The sequence below is a fragment of the Marmota marmota genome, unplaced genomic scaffold, assembly GCF_001458135.2.
Source record: "Marmota marmota marmota unplaced genomic scaffold, marMar, whole genome shotgun sequence".
NCBI classification, from domain to species: domain Eukaryota; kingdom Metazoa; phylum Chordata; class Mammalia; order Rodentia; family Sciuridae; genus Marmota; species Marmota marmota.
Genome location: NW_026000077.1, coordinates 5,999,594 through 6,019,885, shown reverse-complemented (window position 1 = coordinate 6,019,885; position 20,292 = coordinate 5,999,594). Strand labels below are relative to the sequence as shown.

Below are 20,292 nucleotides of genomic sequence, written 5' to 3'. Positions count from 1 at the left end.
GAAACATTTATTTTTATTTCCTTCTATCTTGAAGCGTGTTTAGTGTTTAAATGAGAAAATTTCATAGAACTAAATAAAAAGCTTTTGAAAGTCTCAAAATATATTAAGCAGGACCTAGAGATTTTACTACCAAATTTCTCTGTCTTGTCAGTGAATTTTTAAATGATAATCACTATAGCTAATTAGATCTTTGGTAGCAGTTTCCTGGTTATATATTTTCTTGCATTGATGGTTCTTATAAAACAACTATCCTGAACTGAAAATTTTTTTTATCATTATTTGATATCAATAAAGAAATTTTTTTTCTTTTATACCGGGGATTGAAACCAGGGGTACTTAACCACTGAGTCACATCCCAGCTCTTTGTTATATTTTATTGTGAGATAGTCTCACTAAGTTTCTTAGGGCCTCGCTAAGTTGCTGAAGCTAGCTTTGAACTTACCATCCTCTTGCTTCAGTCTCCTGAGTCACTGGGATTACAGATGTATGCCACAATGCCCAGCTGAAAATTTCTTACATACATTTTAGATACAGAGCATAGAGCATTACATTTCCAAAATGAAAATTTACTTAGTGATAAAATCAAAGTCTATGGCAAGAGCACATATATTCTCACTTAATTTGTATTTGATGCTTTTGTTTTTACTAGAACATGCTTCTGTAAATATTTCTTTGGAAATAGGAATAGGAGTAGCTGTATTTTTTCAGAAACTCATTTGACCTTGTTTGCATTAATTTCTTTTTGGGGCGGGCAAGGGAGTATCAGGGATTGAACTCAGGAACACTCAACCACTAGACCACATCCTCAGCCCTATTTTGTATTTTATTTAGAGACAGGATCTCACTGAGTTGCTTAGTACCTCGCCATTGCTGAAGCTGCCTTTGAACTCACAATCCTCCTGCCTCAGCTTCCTGAGCAGCTGGGATTATAGGCATGCTCCACCACACCTGAACTGCATTAATTTTTTTAATTGCCACCCTAAAAGCCCTTCTTTAAAAAATATTACTTGAGTCCAACTTGAATGAAATTCTGTCTACCCATTTTATAAAAAGTGTTTTTGAAATACAGCAATAATTATTAAAATGTAAACAGCAAATCCTACCTGTATAAAATCTTGCTTTCCTTGATGTCTATCCTTTAACAGTGACAACTGTTTTTTGATACAGTAACAATATTAGAATTTGAACAGGATTTCTTATAATGTTGGTTCCATGAAAAAAGTAATTTAAAAAAAAAATTGTATTATCTGATCAAGAAAGTGAATCTTAACTGTGAAAGCAGAGGATGAAAAAAAATCTTAATTAAATGATGAAACACAATGTCATAAAGAACATGTAGAAATTAGAAAGGATATTAAAGATAATAATAATATGTTCTTTGCTAAAAGTAACAGAAGCTGATCTGGAATAATTCCTAGCAATATGTGTGTGCATGTGTGTGTACACATACACTTAGAACTAAACTTACAGATAATAAAGAAAATGAGAAAAGTTAATATAGTTACAATATTTAATTTATTGTTCAGGTATACAAATAAAGCCTCAATATTTAATTGAGTACGTTTGGGAGTCTTTAAGCTGGCATTCATATGATAACTCTGCCCTTTATTGCATGACTTAAGACCAATTACTTCACTGCTAAGTCTGAATTTTCTCATGTCTAAAATAGGGATAATAATAGTATTTCTGCCTCATACAGCAAGAGCTTAATTAATATTTGGGAGTGTAAAAATTAACATCACGAAGACTAAATGAAATAATGGATGTTAAAAGCTAGGCGTGTACATCCTAAATGTTCAACAAGTATCATTGTTCCTGTTGGCTGTTAGGTCTCAATTGACTTGTTTAATAAATCAGTGCAAACCTGAGGAGAGGTATCAGTAATGCACTGAAGGGTTGAATACTTAATTCTGTTCCCTTTTTACATTTTTATTAATAAATAAATGATTATAGAATATAACTCAACCAAAATTTGTAGATGAGAGAAAACATCAGTAGATTAACCCATTGATGAAATCAGATCCTCATGATCCAATCACTTCCCAAAAGCCCCATCACTAAACATTAATTACTACACTGGGGACCAAGCTTTCAACACATGAACCTTGGTCCTTACATTTTGATCCTTACATTTGTGCAGTTTGATCCTTACAAATGTGCACTTACCTTTTACCTCAGTAGGACATTCTAGATCCAAACTATAACGTATTGCTTCGTATATGAGCTAGAATTTGGAGAGAAACAAGTGAAATGTCACTGCTAATCTTTAATACTCAGATACTCAACTTGTCATTGTACCACTGTTCCTCAGCACTACATAGACAAGGACAGCATGCTGGGCAGAGTTATGGCCCCAGGTAAAGTTATTTAGTGGATTTATATTTATTTTACAAGAATTAAGAATACTTTCAGGACTGTGTTTTAAATGTTTATAGTGATGTTTAAAATTCAAGCTTTAGGATTAGAAAAAATTGGGACTAGAAAGAAAAGGTGAAAGCTGGGGAAGCAATGTAGCAGGACTTACCATAATTCAGGGTCCAGAGTTTCTGCTAACAATTATTAAAGATTTCAAGAGGAAAAGTGTGATTCCAGGCCAGAATATTCATGACACTTAAAACTTCTCTTTCTGAGCTCTGATCTGAGATTTCCAGGACTGACTCACCAAACTGAGTGTTCCAGTGTTTCAGTGCTTACTTGCTATTTTTTAAACAAAATAATACATTCCTATTACTTATTTTAATTATCATTTTCTAGTTATGCAAATAGTATTATGTAAATTGTATGCATACAAGCTAAAAATAACTAAAATCTCCACATTTACACCAACAGAGATAACCTCACTAACACTTTAGTGCAGATCCTTCTAGGTTTTTCTACATGTAGGTGTGGGTGTATACATACCTTGCATTTAGTAACCAAAGTAAAATGATTTTATGTATACTGTTCTCAAAGTAAGAATTATGTACAATTCATCTTCTTCAGCAAATGAATTCCACCTTTTAATTTCAGAAATTTCTAATTGATCAAAAACATGTCCTCTGCAGCTGTTTTTAATCCAGAACCAAACTAGTATTCAGTACAGCACCACATATTGCATCTTTTTGTTATGCCCATTAATTTGTATGTGTGTGTTTAATTCAACAGTCCCCTTTTTATGTCACTGACTTGTTGAGTGAACTGGGCCAATTGTTTTCCAAAATATCCTGCCTTTTAGATTTGTCAGATTTACTTGAGGTATCACTTAGTTTGTATATCCTATAAATTGAAATTCATATCTAATGGAGTCAAGCATTTCATAGGTGATGTTGTGTTGTGTACTTAATGTTGGATGATATTAGAAGACATGTAAATCCTGATTGACCTGTTAATGATCCTTCACTAATACTAAAGTTGCTATCTGGATTGGGGTGATAGCAGTTTGATCCTTACATTTGTGCACTTACCTTTTACCCGGTTACTGAAAACTAGTGGACAAAGGACAGTTTAATCTTTCACTTCCACAATAAGAAGTCAACTGGTAATGAAATAAAATCAACACTGTAGTTTCTACATGCACCTGGAAACATAGATAAATATCATAAGGCACTTAAAAGGTTGAAAGTATTTATTCCTGGAAAATAGGAATTGAGATAGGCAAGGGCAGGGCAGATGTGGCCTTTAGACTCTACGATTGTTCATTTCCCCATCATATAATCACCTGTTGGTTTTAGTACCAAATTGATAATTTTTGTCTGAATCAATACTTATTAAGCCCATGAAGTTTTGTTTTCAATCATTTCATCCATGTTTACTACCTGGTATTCTATAAAGTAGAGCTTTTCCTCACTAACCAGTATTATTTGATTACTCTTGAGTTACAATTTGTGTTAGAGAGAGAGGATAAATGCTTGGTTCTTTTAATTATCAATTTGAAAAATAAAGGATTAGTTCAATAACCGATTCAAATGATGACAAATGAGTTTTTCAAACTGGCTTTATCTTAAATTTTGAGTATCATTTTATGCCAACAGCTTTTCATTGATCAACATATATAGTTTTAAAAGTCAGTGAAGTTTGTGTTCTATATGAACAAAAGCCACTCATTTGCTCTGCCCTTGCCTATCTCAATTCCTATTCTCCAGGGATAAATACTTTCAACCCTTTAAATGCCTTATGTTATTTACCTTCTAATTGTCTGTTAAACCCACAGTGTTGATTTATTTCATTATCAGTGGGTTTCTCATTGTGGGAGTGAACGATTAAACTGTCCCTTTTCGTGCCCCCTTTTATGTATACATATAATACAGATTCTCTTCCCCATTACCAGCATCTTACCAAATTTTAATGTACACAGTTGTTCAGAACTGATTAGAAAACAGATTAGTATTCTTTTTATTCAACTTCTTTTTCCTTTAGGTTATTAATGGATTGATTTTTATGTAAATAATTGAAGATTGTTTATTATTTTAGTTACTTATTATTTATTATTATTGAGCCACTGACTGAACCCCAAACATTCAATACAAGCAGAAACCTCCTCTCAATAAAGTCAAACACTTGAATTTTTCTTTCAGTCCATTTTTGTCTTGACAGGGTCCTTTTTCGAACCCTCCATTCTCCCCTCTCCTCTTTAAACTGCTCTCTATCCCTGCTCCATGCTTACTGTCCTGGAACTGTGTTTACCCTCATCCTAGGAAATCCTTTCTTCTGTTTAATGGATTGAATCCTTCATTTCCTAGATCTCTTGCCCTTTCCTACTTTAATGCACTCCTTCATTTTTGTCAGTAAGTCTGCCAGATTTCTGAGAAGATTGCAATAGGGCAGAATTGCTGAGATCTACCTTCAGACTTAATTGGTAATTTGGCTGGAAATAGAATTCTAATTCAGAAATTATTTTCCTGAATTTTGAAGGCATTTACTCTCTTGTTTTCTATTTTGGCTATTTCTGTTCAGAAATCTTATATGATATTCCTGATTCTTTGTATGTTATCCTTTTCTTTCTGAAAGCTCTGTGATCTCATCTTTATTTTTGACATGCTGAAATTTTACAGTGATGTGCCTTCATTTGGTTTGGGTATTCAGTGGGTTCTTTAAGTTTAAAATTTCATGTCTTTTGGTTCTGAGAAATATCTGCTTTATTTCTTTATTAATTTCTTCTGTGCTCTGTTCTCTGAAGAAATCCTGTTAGATGTTATTTCTTATTTTATCTTCTAGTTTTATTATCCATTATTCCATATTTTTTTGTTAATTCCTGAATAATTCCCTGAACTTCAGTTTTAGCTTTTTCTGTTATCACAGTTTTCACTTGCTATAAAAGTTATGTCAATCCTATCTCATATTTTCTGATATTCTTTTTTTATAGGATTCTGTTTTTGATTCAGAGGTACTGTATCTTCCTTTACCTCTTTGAGAGTAGTATTCATGGTATAAGATTTAGGGGTTGTTTTTTAAGTTTCCTTTCCTGCTTTATGAATTTCTTGGGCATTACTTTGTTTTGTACCCCTTCTGTTTTACTTAGAGGCTGTCCTCACTTCTTTGTTGACCTACCAAAGGCTAAAGGCTAACTAAAAGGCTAATGGGAAGTTTTTGTGCAAGAACGTCTTAATGTGTTCAAGCTGGTTTAACAAAGTATCACAGAGGGATGACTCATAAACAGCAGATATTTATTTTTCACCATTTCTAGAGGCTGAAGATCTGAGTTCAGGGTGCCGGCAATTCAGGCTCTGGTGGAGAGCTCTTCTGTATTGAGATTGCAGACTTCTCTTTGCATCTTCATGTGATGAAAAGAGGAAGCAAGATCTCTGAATACTTTTGAAGGATACAAATTTTATTATGAGGGCTCGACCCTCATGATCACATCTAATTACCTCCCAAAGACTTCATCTCCCAATACTATCACATTAGGGGATAGGGTTTCAACATATGAGTTTTGAGGATATAGTAGCATTGAGTATCACAGTGGACAATGATTATTTTTAAGGAATCTTGAAGCAAATGATAGAGCAGAAGCCATATGGTTTTATTGGGGTACATTCTTCAATTATCACAATCTCTGAGTCCTTTAGGTTAGGCCTCATAATTTCCCAGAAAAGAATGCTCAAGGGATTACAAGCCTGAGTGTTAACTTTTAGAAAACAGGGGCAGAGGCCTTGACATTTTACTAATACTAATAAGTATTACATTTTACATTTCCGCTTTTTAACTGTGCTTGAGGTTCTGGAACCCAGAAACACTCTAGTTTAGCATCTCCAGAGAATAAACTCTCTCCCTGCTGCCATGTTGGTAACAAAATCATTGCCTTGCTGTGCTGTTGGAGGAGAGGGTTTGTTGGAGATTTTACTGATTTTATGCAAACCTCTAACCCTAATGTCTTTTTGGTCCCACTTCAATGCATAGTCTATAAAAGTATGTAGGGCCTCCTCCTTTTGAATCTTTCTACTGTTCTTTGGTAATAACAAGATTAGTAATAGCTACTGCTTGCATGCACTTGAAATATATTAACTCAATCCTGTGAAATACTACTAATATCTCCCTTAAATAAGAAATGATGAGTCAAGCACCTGCTCACTGTTAACAATAGAAACATCATGGACTCAGGATTTAAATCACAGCAATCTATCTTGAATCCAGTATTGCTTTTCTGTACAGATCTGCTTTGCTTCATATTGGTTACCCCATTATTAGGTTTCTCTATGTAAGTCAGTCAGTCATTCCTAGTCCATTGACTCTGCCCTTTAAAAAAATTTTTTATTTATATTTGAAAGTGGAATGCATTACAATTCTTATTATTAGAACACAAATTTTCATATCTCTGGTTGTATACAAAGTATATTCACACCAATTCGTGTCTTTATACATGTACTTTGGATAATAATGTCCATCACATTCCACCATCATTTCTAACCCCATGTCCCCTCCCTTTCCCTCCCACGCCTCTGCCCTTTCTAGAGTTCATCTGTTCCTCCCTTGCTCCCTGTCCCTATCCCACTATGAATCAGCCTCCTTATATCAGAGAAAACACTTGGTTATTTGGAATTGGCTAATTTTACTTAGTATTGTCTTCTCTAACTCCATCCATTTACCTGCAAATGCCATGATTTTATTCTCTTTTATTGCTAAATAATATTCCATTATGTATATATGCCACATTTTTTTTATCCATTCATCTATTGAAGGACATCTAGGTTGGTTCCACAGTTTAGATATTGTGAATTGTGCTGCTATAAACATTGATGTGAGTGTGTCCCTGTAGTATGCTGTTTTTAAGTCCTTTGAGTATAGACCAAGGAGAGGGATAGCTGGGTCAAATGGTGGTTTCATTCCCAGATCTCCAAGGAATCTCCATACTGCTTTCCATATTGGCTGCACCAATTTGCATTCCCACCAGCAGTGTATGAATGTACCTTTTTCCCCACATCCTTGCCTACCCTTATTGTTGTTGGTCTTCATAATAGCTGCCATTCTAATTGGAGTGAGATGGTATCTTAGAGTAGTTTTGATTTTTATTTCTCCAATTTCTAGCAATGATGAACATTTTTTTTCATATATTTGTTGATTGATTGATTGTATATCCCCTTCTGAGAAGTGTCTCTTCAGGTCCTTGGCCCATTTATTGGTTGGGTTATTTGGTTTTTCGGTGTTTAACTTTTTGAGTTCTTTATATAGCCTAGAGATTAGTGCTCTATCTGATGTGTGAGAGATAAAGATTTGCTCCCAAGATGTAGGCTGTCTATTCACCTCCCAGAATGTCTCTTTTGCTGAGAAGAAACTTTTTAATTTGAGTCCATCCCATTTATTGATTTTTTATTTTAATTCTTTCACCAAAGGAGTCTTATTAAGGAAGTTGGGGCCTAATCCCACATGATGGAGATTAGGGCCTACTTTTTCTTCTATTAGATGCAGGGTCTCTGGTTGTATTTCTAAGTCCTTGATCTATTTTGAGTTGAGTTTTATGCATGGTGAGATTTTATTGCATATGGATTTTCAGTTTTCCCAGCACCATTTGTTGAATAGGCTGTCTTTTCTCCAATGCATGTTTTTGGCACCTTTGTCTAATATAAGATAATTGTAATTTTTTGGGTTAGTCTCTGTGTCCTCTATTCTGTACCATTGGTCTACCAGCCTGTTTTGGTGCCAATCCCATGCTGTTTTTGTTATTATTGCTTAAAATTTTGATGATGCTTCTCTGCTTCATGTTCTCTCCATTTCCTTAGTGCTTATACTTATTGTATTACTTCACTGTCCGAAGGAACAGAGGTAAATGCTTATTTTTGATCCATATTTTTGACTGAAATTTCTCAAAGTTCTTGTTACTTTCTCTGTTTTATGCTTTGGTTTATTGTTTTCCCTAATACCTCCTGACTTAAGTATATTTCCATTGTTCCCAGGTTGCCGAACAGGCGAAGCAAAATTGACAAAAGGATTTAATCTAGCTGCCCGGTTCATCATTCACACAGTGGGACCTAAGTACAAGAGCCGCTATCGCACAGCAGCTGAAAGTTCCTTGTACAGCTGCTACAGAAATGTACTTCAGCTGGCAAAGTATAGTCTACTCATTTCCTGGACATAGCATGCCATGCAGTTTTAAAAGCCATGGATTTGAAGATGAACCTAATTATTGAAATCAAACTTTAAAGGACTTTGATAATTTAGGAGGACTTGAAGATAGATCTTTTGAAACAGCAGGATAAATGGGGCAAATTTGAGTGACTTGGGAATTTAACCTATTCCCATTTTATTCAGTCTGTACTTGAATTGTGTAGCCCCCAAGGAGAGTGATTAAATTATATATTATTGAATAGTACAATTGGGTTAATTATTACAGTAAATTTGTGAGAAGGTAGGAAAGAAGAAATTGATTTGCATTTTGAAATTAGTTATGAATTGTAACGTATTATAAATGCTTGTAATGCAACTTTTGTGTTTTCTGTTTGATTGCAGAGAGCAGTCAATGTCTTCTGTTGGATTCTGTGTCATCAATTCTGCAAAACGAGGTTATCCTTTAGAGGATGCAACACACATAGCACTTCGTGAGTAATATTGGATAGTCTACATAAATCAAGTCTTAAAATATTTTTATCACTGTTTAACTAGTTACAGCCAAAGGAGTTTAGTTGATTAAATGATCGTGGCACCCTAGAAGAAAGTTTTTATTGACAGGTTGTGGAGTTCTCAATTTACTTTCTCAGTAACATTTTTATCCATTTGAATAAGTGCCCAGAAAACTCACTTATTAAATTCAAAAGTGATACCAAATTAGGAAATATGACCGACGCTTTGGGTTTGAATCAGATTCAGAATAATCTTAACAGGCAGGCTGCAACAATGAATTCAAAATACTTCATATTTGTATAGCACTTTGCAATTTAAACAGTAGCATTTGAGTGTGCTATTGAAATAGAAAACCCTGCATTTAGATTTAAAAGAGAATGGATCCCACCAAGCATAGTGGCGCATACCTGTAATCCCAGCAGCTTGGGAGGCTGAGACAGGAGGATTATGATTTCAAAGCCAGGTTCAGCAAAAGCGAGGCTCTAAGCAACTCATTGAGACCCTGTCTCTAAATAAAATACAAAATAGGGCCGGGGATGTGGCTCAGTGGTTGTGTGCCCCTGAGTTCAATTCCCTGTAAGCCCCCCCTACCACCACCAAAAAAAGAAAGAATGGGTCCAATCAATATGAGCCAAAATGTAATACATATGCTATAAAAATATTGTGTTGGCCTCGGGTATAGCTCAATGGTAATACCAGAGCTTGAGATGAAACTTAATTCTCTGCTTCTGGTAGTGGGTAGGGTCTGCTTATGCTGCATGCAGGCCTGGGCAGCTGAGAAAGTCTGTTTTAGTGTTAGCAGCTAATCAAGGCAGAGGATGCCACCAGTGTCGGCTCCAAGGGTCACAGCTAGGCACTTTGAATCTTAATCCATAAGCAGCAAAGACCCATCACAAGTGTTTAATAAGAAGTTAACATAACTCAGGCAACTGTGAATGTATAGTTTTAGAAATGAAAAACAAAGTGAACATTTAGGAGCTTATTTGCCAAAACATCTGCTGAGCATTAAGAGCCTGAAAGCAGTTAAAATGGAGAAGGTGTAGGTATTAGAAATATTAGAAGTAAATAGAATTTCATGATCATGTGAACCATTTGAAAATGCAGGATGAGGAAAGAAGTGAAGGAAATGTCAAAGCAAATTCAGGATTCTAGTTGGTTGTTGATGTGTAACTCAGATAAGGAATACAGGGAGAAGGCAGAGGATTCTAGTTGGTTGTTGATGTGTAACTCAGATAAGGAATACAGGGAGAAGGCAGAAGTCAAGATTTGGACACACCAAGTTTGAGATATCTGTGGGTTATTGGGGCAGATATATCTAATAAGCCATAGGTAATTCAGATTCTTTTGTTCAAATAACAGAATCTGAAGATTTGGGAGCCATCAGCACCTGAGGTAAACCTAACCAATAAATAGTGAGTTGAGGAGAATATGTATATCAAGAAAATAATGTTGTAAAAAGTATTCTGTAGGGCATGGGGATTAAAGAATAAAATCTTGTTCTTCAGTAAATGAAAAACTGAAAAAGGCCATTATGTCTTGTTATTAGAAAGTTGATAGAGAAACATCAGTATAACACAAAATTAAGAAAAAAAAATAGCTTTTGTTTTGTGAAGAGATAAAGAACTAAATAGGGCATCTGATACTGTGACTGAATGAATGGAAGGACACTTGTACTTTCCACTTGTGCTAGATCATTCTGATCAAAGAGAGAGGCCCCAGGGAATAAGAGAACTATGCTGCATAAGGTAGAATTGTCTGGAGTTGGCATCTTCCCTGGCCAGGCACTGTTACAGACACTGCAAGAAGAGCAGTAAGGAGGTATGCTGTTATGGAGCTTTCATCCTGGTGGACAATGATTGAGGGCAGAGAGGATATACAGTAAGCAAGGACCTCCATAAAATGCCTCTGGAAAAAAACAAATCAGAAAAGTTTTTATGAAGGGCAGTCCACGCAGGCTTCTCTGGTAAGGGGTCACCGAGCAGACTGAATTAAGTGAGGAGAATCCCTTATAAAAATAAAACTTTGAAGAGTTTACTTTTTATTTATGCACAGATAATTTCTTATTGAATAATCTTTCTTTTTCTCTTCATTAGGCACTGTAAGGCGGTTTCTGGAGATTCATGGAGAAACCATTGAAAAAGTAGTATTCGCTGTCTCTGAACTGGAAGAGGTAGTTTGCTAATTATTTTGCATTGTTTAAATCTTATTTGTACTTGCATTTGCCTTTGTCTTGTCATTGTTTATTTACTGAATTTTCAGCAGATAAATCCTAATTGTGTAGTTACTGGTCAATGGGACTTACCATCATTTATTGAAGATTATGTTGGAAACTAAAGTAAGTCAAGAGGAGCTTTTTGTTTGTATTTTTCACTGTGAGGGCAAACTTCACAGCTGGTGCTGTTCTGTTTGCTGCCTCTGTTGGCTTTCAGGACACTGCTTTGTTACCTGAGCATTGGATGCCTAGGCAGCATAGCTGGAAAACTACTGCTGTGCTGGTGAGGCTCTGGTGTGTCCTGGCCTGGAAACAGGTTACAGCCTGGTGTGGTGGCTGGCATTAAGTTGTGAGATTTTTATGTTTTATTGAATGTAGTTAGATTTAGTGTGTTTCAGTTTAATTCAGAACTGATTGGGCAAATCAAATCTTTGTCGTATTAAACTTTATTTAGCTGTCTAATTCAGCTTCTAATATTTCTCAGTTTTGTTTCTTCAGGCAAGTTACTGTGCCTCTCAGTGCTTTGGTAAAATAAGAAAGGAAAAAAATAGGAATACTATTGGTTGGTTTGCACATACAAGATGTGTTACATACAAGTAAGTTGTTTACTATTTTAAGAATTAGCTTCCCGTGGGAGGGGCAGTCTTACCCAGCCAACAAGCTTTTTAAGATGTGAAAACATCATAAAATATAAAAAACAAAAACAAAATAAACAAACATGGTTAATACTCATTTTTCAAAGAAGATGTACAAATTACCAGTAAGTAGTGTAAAAATTCTCTGTGACATTAACCTTTAGGCAAGAGCAAATAAAAACCAGAGTGAAATGTAACTTCACACTCATTAATATGGTTATAATTATGAAGACAGATGATAACAAGTGCTGGCAAAGATGTAGAAATTGTAATTCTCAAAGATGGCTACTAGAAATGTAAAAATGGTATCACCGCTTTGAAAAAATATACTGATAGTTCCTTTAAAAGTTAAACATAGATTTACCATCTAATGCCACTAATCCTCTCTTCATTATATAGAGAAGAGAATTAGAAACACAGATCCAGATAGAAATGGAGGTGTACACCTTTAAATTCCAAATTACTTAGGAGGCTGAGGCAGGAGGGTCAATAAGTTTAAGGCCAGCCTCGGCAACTTGGTGAGATCCTTTCTCAAAATAAAAAACAAAAAGGGCTAGAAGTATGGCTCAGTGGTAAGAGCATCACTAGATTCAATCTCCAGTACTACAAATATATCCACACAAAATTTTATATACAAATACTCATAGCACTATTATTCATAATAGCCAAAAAAGTAAAAATTCACATCTTGAGTTAATAAACAAAATGTAGTAAATACATAAAATGTTTTTCTGTCATAAAAAGGAATAAACCTTGAAAATATTGTGCTAAATGAAAGAAACAAGATACAAACAGCCATATACTGTATTCCATTTGTTTGAAATGTTCAAAATAGGGAAATCTATACAGACAAAAAGATTAGTAGTTGCTAGGGATTGGGGAAAGGAGGAATGGGAAGTAATTGCTAATGGATTTTGGGGGTGGTGATACTGTAATTAAATTAAATTTGGTGGTAGTAATTATATAACTTTGTGAATATATCAGTGCTGAATTATATATTTTTCAAGGGTTACTTTTATGGTATGTCGATTATATCTATTTTTTTTAAATGGAAAGCATATAAAACTGGTATTCCTAGTCCTCTTATTTGCTTATTTAAAAGATGATGTCCTATGTGCAGCACAATAAGCAAACCAAAAGATGATTTTTTGAATGATTTCATTGTTCCTTAGGCTATGCCATCATTTATTTTCTTACTACTTGAATTATTCTTTTTAAATATAGTTAGGAATAATTGATGAATAATACTGAGCAATGATAAAATAATTCCTAGGGTGATAAAAAAGCAAGATGCTTCAAGATATAAGAAAAATAAGAACATCAATGCCTGTAAGGTACTGTGGGTTTAAATTGAGTGCAGTGGACCAACCCATATGGAAATTACAAAGTAGGATGAATTTTATTCCATTTCTTTTTTAAATAAGAAGTTTTAAAAACTAAAAAAGAATAAAAATTATGAAATAACAGACTTTTACAAATAGTTAGAAGTATTACACACACACACACACCCCCCTCTCAGAAACTATACCTGGGTCCACTGGAGCCTGAGGCATACTGAACTTAAGGAAGTAGCATCTCAGCTGAGTTTTGAAAGACACTTATCTCTAGAAATGAAGGTGGAGGTGAGGACACGAATGGTGGGACTTATACATTGCAGGTTTGATGGCCTAGAATTGCCCACTGGCTAACAGTTGTTCTATCTAATACAAGAAGTGATTGAGGGTCCTAGACCACATGCATTGTGAGCTCAGAAGTTGTAAGGTCTTTAACCTTGTTTTTTTTTTTTTTTAAGAGAGAATTTTTTTTTTTTTTGGTAGATGGACACAACACAATGCCTTTATTTTTATGTGGTGCTGAGAATCGAACCCGGGTCGCGCCCATGATAAGCTGAGCCACAATCCCAGCCCCAAGGTCTTTATCCTTGATGAAGACTGTCTTCACCACATACAGACAGCACTAAGCATTGCTCAGGTTGCTTCATTACTTCATTATTTTTTACAGAATGCTTTCGTTTTCTGATGCAGGCTACTTACCAAAAGCTGCTACCTCTGTACTTCCCAAGGTCACTAAAGGAAGAGAGTCGATCATTGCCATACCTTCCTGCAGATATTGGAAATGCAGAAGGGGAGCCTGTGGTACCTGAACGGCAAATTAGAATAAGTGAAAAACCTGGTGCTCCAGAAGGTAAGTTCTAGAGTTCTATCTTTTCACTTTCCTTCTTAAGGAAGTTGTGTACTAATGAAGCACCAACCACCAAAGAGGTAGGAAGTCCAGTTTGACCTTTGGGAAACTCTCTATTAGCATGACCCTAAGATCAAGACCAATTTTGAAGTTTCCAGTCTTATTTTTAGTTAAAGAAATTCATTCTTTAAATTTACCCAAAACATTCTCAGACTAACAAAGTTTATAGTCTCATTAAGGACATTGGTGAGACAGTGAAGTACATTAACCATTAACATCTAAAAATTTTCAACAGCTTTAATAGTGTCCCTACATTTCATATGTAATGATAAATAATAAGACAGGACTACTATAATCATTTATTTTGTGTTGTCAGGTTTTGTGCTCAAGTAGTAATAGGAAGAGCATGTTGGGATGGGAGCCCTTCCGAATATTCAGTACTGACAGCTCATACGTACAAAAGGTCATAAATGCATTGTATGAAGATATGCTCTACACATTTCAATGCTGGGACCTGATCTTAAGAAACAGCAGCTTAGGGGATTACTGTAAGATACCTACCATGAACAATTTTGTAAAAACAATATAAACACCAAGTTAGAATCTGTAGAAAGCTTCTCAGCTCCTTTTTATCACATTATTACATCAAGTGGAGGGAATTACAAGTGGCCTCAAATCACAAGCTTTGCTGGACAAGTAGCTATGCACTTTGGAGGACCCACTAATAAGCGTAGATCTTTGAAGTAAGGCCAGAGTCATTTAGAAATCCTCATCCACCACTATAGCATATAATTTTTCTTCCATAAAATGCATATAGTGAGATAAGGAGTAGGGAACAGCAAAACCAATTTGAAATGGCATGTCTGAATAGTAGATTAGAGTAACTCATTAGCCAAAAGGTTCCCATCTCAAAGAGGTTTAATTTGCACTCATATCTTAGAAAATATTTTTACTTTATAGAAGAGGCCTTAGTGTTCATAAATATTTTTTAATTACAGTGTTAGATGGGTTTCACACATATATGTATCTGACTGTACTTGAGGAGTTGAAGAAAGATTAATTTTGGGTAAGTTTTAATTAAAGTAGGCCCTTTCTTCTAAGTTGTTGACCAGTCACAGTTTGAATAGCAGTGAAGGGGAAGTAGAGAAGTCCCAGCTGATAGTCTACCAAGCTGAGATTCAAGTGGTGGCATTACCTTGGGAAATTGTATTGATCCAAGGTGTATTGATCTGTTTTTGTTATTAACAGGTCTAGTAAGACAGTGGCCACCACACCAAGAGATGATTGTTCTTTAGTGAGTGGCTTCTACTAGCCAAATTCATAAGGATCACATAGATAGATCAGAAAGTTTGCTTATTAATTTGTAGTAAGAATTATAACTCCTAAAAGCAAAAATCATTATTTTGGTATGACCAGCATAGAAATTACAACTGATACTAAATTACAACTGTAATATTTCTTAATGAATATGGATCATATCCTGTGATCCTGTTCATCCATCTTTGTTAGAGTGTTAGCTTACAAAAGGGTGGGGGTTATGTGCCAGTCAGTCAAATATGTCTACCTTTTGATGCTTTGGCATAAACTATCTTTGAAGCCAAATAGAGTCTAATTACTTCTTTTTGCTTATGATCACTTTCTACACTCATCTTGATTTGATTTCACATATTCCATTTCATTATTTCAGTTCCACAAATGCCTAAATCTTACTTCAGTTTCATTCTCAAAAACTAACATTAAGCCATTTTTTGAGTTCCCTAACAGTTATTCCAATCGCGGCATTCAGTCTGTTTCATTTACTGTCTAGTTTTGTCCTTGGCTCTCTGTTGATAGTAGGATTTTTGTTACAGACAACCAAGAAGAGGAGGATGAAGGCTTGGGAGTCGATCTGTCTTTCATTGGCTCTCATGCTTTCGCTCGAATGGAAGGAGATATTGATAAGCAAAGAAAACTGATCCTTCAGGGACAATTATCTGAAGCAGCCCTGCAGAAGCAGCATCAAAGAAAGTAAGGCAAACCTCTCTGGACTGTTAGACACATGAGGAGATGAGAAACAAGAAAGGGACCTGACATCTGCTGAAAGGTTTATATTCGTATATAATGTGTTCTCCTTATTCTTCCTGACAGTTCAGTGAGGAAGATACTATCCCATTTTGTAGATGCAGAGCTGAGCGTTAAGTAATTTATCATTGGTCACAGTTAACATGTGGTGAAGCCAGTGCTCAATTGCATTTCTGATTTCAGAGCTCCTGCTCCACCTGCACTAATTGTAATGCCTGCATGTGACGTTATAGTCTAAAAATAGAAATTAGGAAGAGAAAGGCAGTTGCAAAATTTTTTACTCTACTTTCTTTTAATTAAAGTTCTGTTGAACTTAATAAGAGTTTTATTTCTCCCCAGCTTATCCCAAGGATCTTACAAACATCTAGCATATTCCATTGTTCCACATATTTCTAAAACTAGATGCAACTTTTGTACTTTTAAGCTTTTTCAAAGATTAATAGTCTTAGTAAAGCTAGCTGCTTTTTGAAAAATTTAAAAGAAAAAAATAATAAACTATAAATAACTACAGTTCATTACCTTATAGGGTAACATTTCACAAACTTAGAGAGCATTAAATAAGATAATATAATGAGTTTAATGCAGTACCTAGTATTTGTCAGGCTCTTAAAATTGGTCACTGCTATTCTCTTCAATACTGAACAAGTCATGGTATATTTTTCCTTTGAGCTTTGCTACTGGACTACTCTCATCCTTCAGAATCCTGTCCATTTTCCAGGCTTTAGTTCAGAAGCAGCTGCCTCTGGAAACTTTAAAGTCTGGAATAGATGTCTCCTCCTGTATGCTTTTTCATAGCTTATACTTACACTTACCCAAAGCATAGCATAGTATTTATTATACTGTTTTGTAATGATGTATGGATGTTGTTATCCTCAGTGTATAAAATGGGAGTTGAACTCAACGATCCCTGGAGACCCTTACATAATTAAAATTTTATGTCTCCTTAGTCCCAGGTATTTTTCCAATTTTATCTTTAAAAAACAAAAGCAAATTTGCCACTAGGGGGCAGCAGTGAATAGCTTTTCCAAAGGACACAGTCAGGATCAAATAATTCTATGGTTTCTAAAGTTGGTTCTGTAAGAATCATCTGGCAGATAGTTTTCTTTAAATCCAGAGACTGTATTTCCCCTCACATGACTGTGACCTATGTATATTTTAAAACATGTTCACATCAATCATACTTTATGCATTGCTAATGGATCTTTTTGATCTCAGATTCCCTTTGCACTCTTACAAATTGTTGAGGACTCCCACAGAACTTTTGTCTACATGGGTTGTATCTGTCAATATTTATTGTGTCAGAAATGATTTATTGATTCATTAGAAACTAACCTATAACCTATAATTTTTTGAAAAATAACTTTTTCATCTAGTGAGCATACCACTGTTTTGGATTTCTTTTTTTTTAATCTTACAAATATTTTGGTGTTTGACATAATAAAAAACATCTGGATTCTCATATTAGCATTCAAACTATTACAATAAGTTGTTTTAGATAAAAGTATATGAAGATAATCTGACTTCACCTAAGTATATACTTGGAAAAGGACAAAGAGTATTTTAATAATCTTTTCACACAAACGGGAATATATTTCTTTGACACTGCACTAGAATTTGACAAATGGTAGTTTCTTAAAGTTCAGTTGTGAGATCCAAGCCCTATCCATGAATATTTGTACTATGATTAAAATATGTTGTTCTATACTGTACTTTGGACAGATTTTAAAGTAGGAATTTATAGCATGACTTTATGACATAATACATAAGTCATTTAGAAAATATTGATTCGCTGAAATATTCAGATCTTCTAATATTGACACATTTCATTATATAATATCAAAATATATTTGCTAGTATCAGCACCAGCCTCATTAGAAATTATTGAGGACTTTATTAAGAACTGTCAAGCATGCCAATACAGATTTTCCAGGGTATTTTGTGTGTGTGTGTGTGTGTGTGTCTGTGTGTGTCTGTGTATATATGTGTATTTTGTGTAACCATGAGTCTTATCATTGTCATCAAAAACTGCTGGTTATTTTTCTTGAAATAACAGGATTGTTTTATTCATTTTTAAGGCAACAATTCATGTTGTATGACCAGTTTGTCAGCCAGTCTTTGAAGTCAGTGATATTCCATGAAAAAAAGTAGCTAGTTCAACTTGCGGCTCAGATAACCACATAGTGCTTTTCTTCAAGACATCCACATACTTCAGTATCCAGAAGTGCTTTATGTGTTCTTCCCATTCTGTCACACATTAATATTAAAAAGATGTTCTCTGCAGTTGATTTAATAAAATTATTAACTTTTACTTTTTATCAAAGACATTCGTATATGAAAATGGCCTTTCCCCTCATGAATATTTAGCATTGAAGAATCCAGTGGCTGCCACTATAGTTTGGTGCCACTGCCTTGATTTGTGCAAGGTTGTTACCAGCCATTTTTACCCAACAGTTGCTTTTGCATTGACAGTGCTAACATCAGCACAGTGAAAATGGAAATAATGTGTTAGTATTGTTATGAAAATAGTTTTAACTTTGCAATTTGCTTATGATGTCCTTCAGCATCTTCAGACCCATCTGAAAACACACTTTCCTGGTTTGTGGTCTCACCAGTACTTTGTAGTTGGAAAGAATTTGGGGAAACATCTGGTACAGTTGAATTCATAGTCAACTGTAAGAATCATCAGAGGTGCTTGTTAAAAGTCCATGGACCCCACACCAAAACTCCTGAATCAGAACCTTTATGAGAAGGACTCAAAAATCTTCCTTTTGCAGCTTCTTATTACCTTGTATCCAAAATCATTGATCTTGTGTGACCCCTTTACATGGAGTAAACTGACCCAACAGATGGCTGACCATAGGTACAGCTGATTGAGGAAGAGCCTTCAAAGTGGCCATTTGTAGCATACCTCCCTTCTCTATTACCTTCTTTAACCCATTTACATAAAGTTCAGGGTTTTAAAAGACTAAAGATTTTTCTGTTTTTGTTATATTGTTTTGTTTTATTTTGTTTTTCTATTCAGAAAGAAAGAACTACATAGTTACCTTTCTCAAATCAGTCAACATATTTTCTCTCTCACATAATTACATATCACATACCTTTTTTATTTCTTCATAAAGTGGTACAAATAACCTAGAATTTTTTAAATTTATCTTTGAGCTGGTTTCTTATCTTTTTTTTTTCTAAAGAGTTGATTTGTTTCACTTAACAACTACTAGTTCAAGCCACTATTAAAGTGAATATATATTTACTGAGTTCACACTTCCTGGAAAGGAGTCCCTAGAAAAGAGATAACTTCTAGGAAGAAATACATATTCTATAAAACATTGCCCTTTGTGCGGGTGGAGGGCCTTGATCTAGAGGGGCAAATGTGTTACATAGTGACTTTTTCCATTTGGTTCTGGGAGACATTGGCCACTTATTCTTTAAGATAATATTCTAGGTACAGACTTAAATAAGGTAGTCCCTGATTTCTGAACATTTGAGTCACCCACACCTACCTTCAGATGCCAGTGGCTTTAAGACACTTTGAGGCAGACGTTCTGAATAGCCATCAGAGTTGTGCATGTAAGTTAGCACATAGTTGTAGCACAGCCTGTGGATCCAAAAGCCTTAGAGCAGAAAACAAAGACAGAGCACCTTTGCCATTCAGTTCCCTTGAGTGATATGCAATACCTGAATCAAGCAATTTCTGATTTCATATTTATGTGTGTGATGATTGAAGATGAGGTCTTGTCTTATATCTGTAATGCAGAATACTTATAACTGATGTTAAAATAAAAACTTGAGACAAAATAAATTTGTTCATTCTAGCAAAGAAGGATTCATGACTCAGGCAACACTCAAAACCAGAAGAGGTTCAGAGAGCTTTTCTCTAGCTGTGTGAGCAACGAGCTTTTATAGGCCCAATGCAGAAGCAAAGTCAGTTACTTAACTGTCACCTTATTTGGATATGATCCATCTAGTTGGCAGGTTGTGATTGGCTGAAGTTCAATTTGGTGGTAGTGATGGTGATGGTGGTTGTTGTTGTTTCTCCCAAAATTAATCAGATAAAGGAAGACCTCTTAATTAAGTGTGGGTGTGCCTGTGTAAGGGTTCCTGGTACAGAAACAAACCCAAGGCAATGACCTGCTCATTTTGCTTTAACAGTAAAATAAACAGTGCTTCTCAAAA

The 20,292-nt window shown here is 35.0% G+C and overlaps 1 protein-coding gene across 3 annotated transcripts in view; it reads left to right on the top strand.

The window, feature by feature from the left end:
* The window catches only part of Gdap2 (ganglioside induced differentiation associated protein 2), a 53,935-nt gene that overhangs the window by 11,647 nt on the left and 21,996 nt on the right, over positions 1–20,292 (top strand). For all 3 annotated transcript variants that reach the window (XM_015502236.2, XM_048814584.1, XM_015502235.2), the window contains exons 4-8: positions 8,367–8,520; positions 8,920–9,008; positions 11,124–11,200; positions 13,902–14,061; positions 15,909–16,065. In XM_015502236.2, the coding sequence (XP_015357722.1) occupies positions 8,367–8,520; positions 8,920–9,008; positions 11,124–11,200; positions 13,902–14,061; positions 15,909–16,065 (637 nt within the window). The remainder of the gene's footprint in view (positions 1–8,366; positions 8,521–8,919; positions 9,009–11,123; positions 11,201–13,901; positions 14,062–15,908; positions 16,066–20,292) is intronic.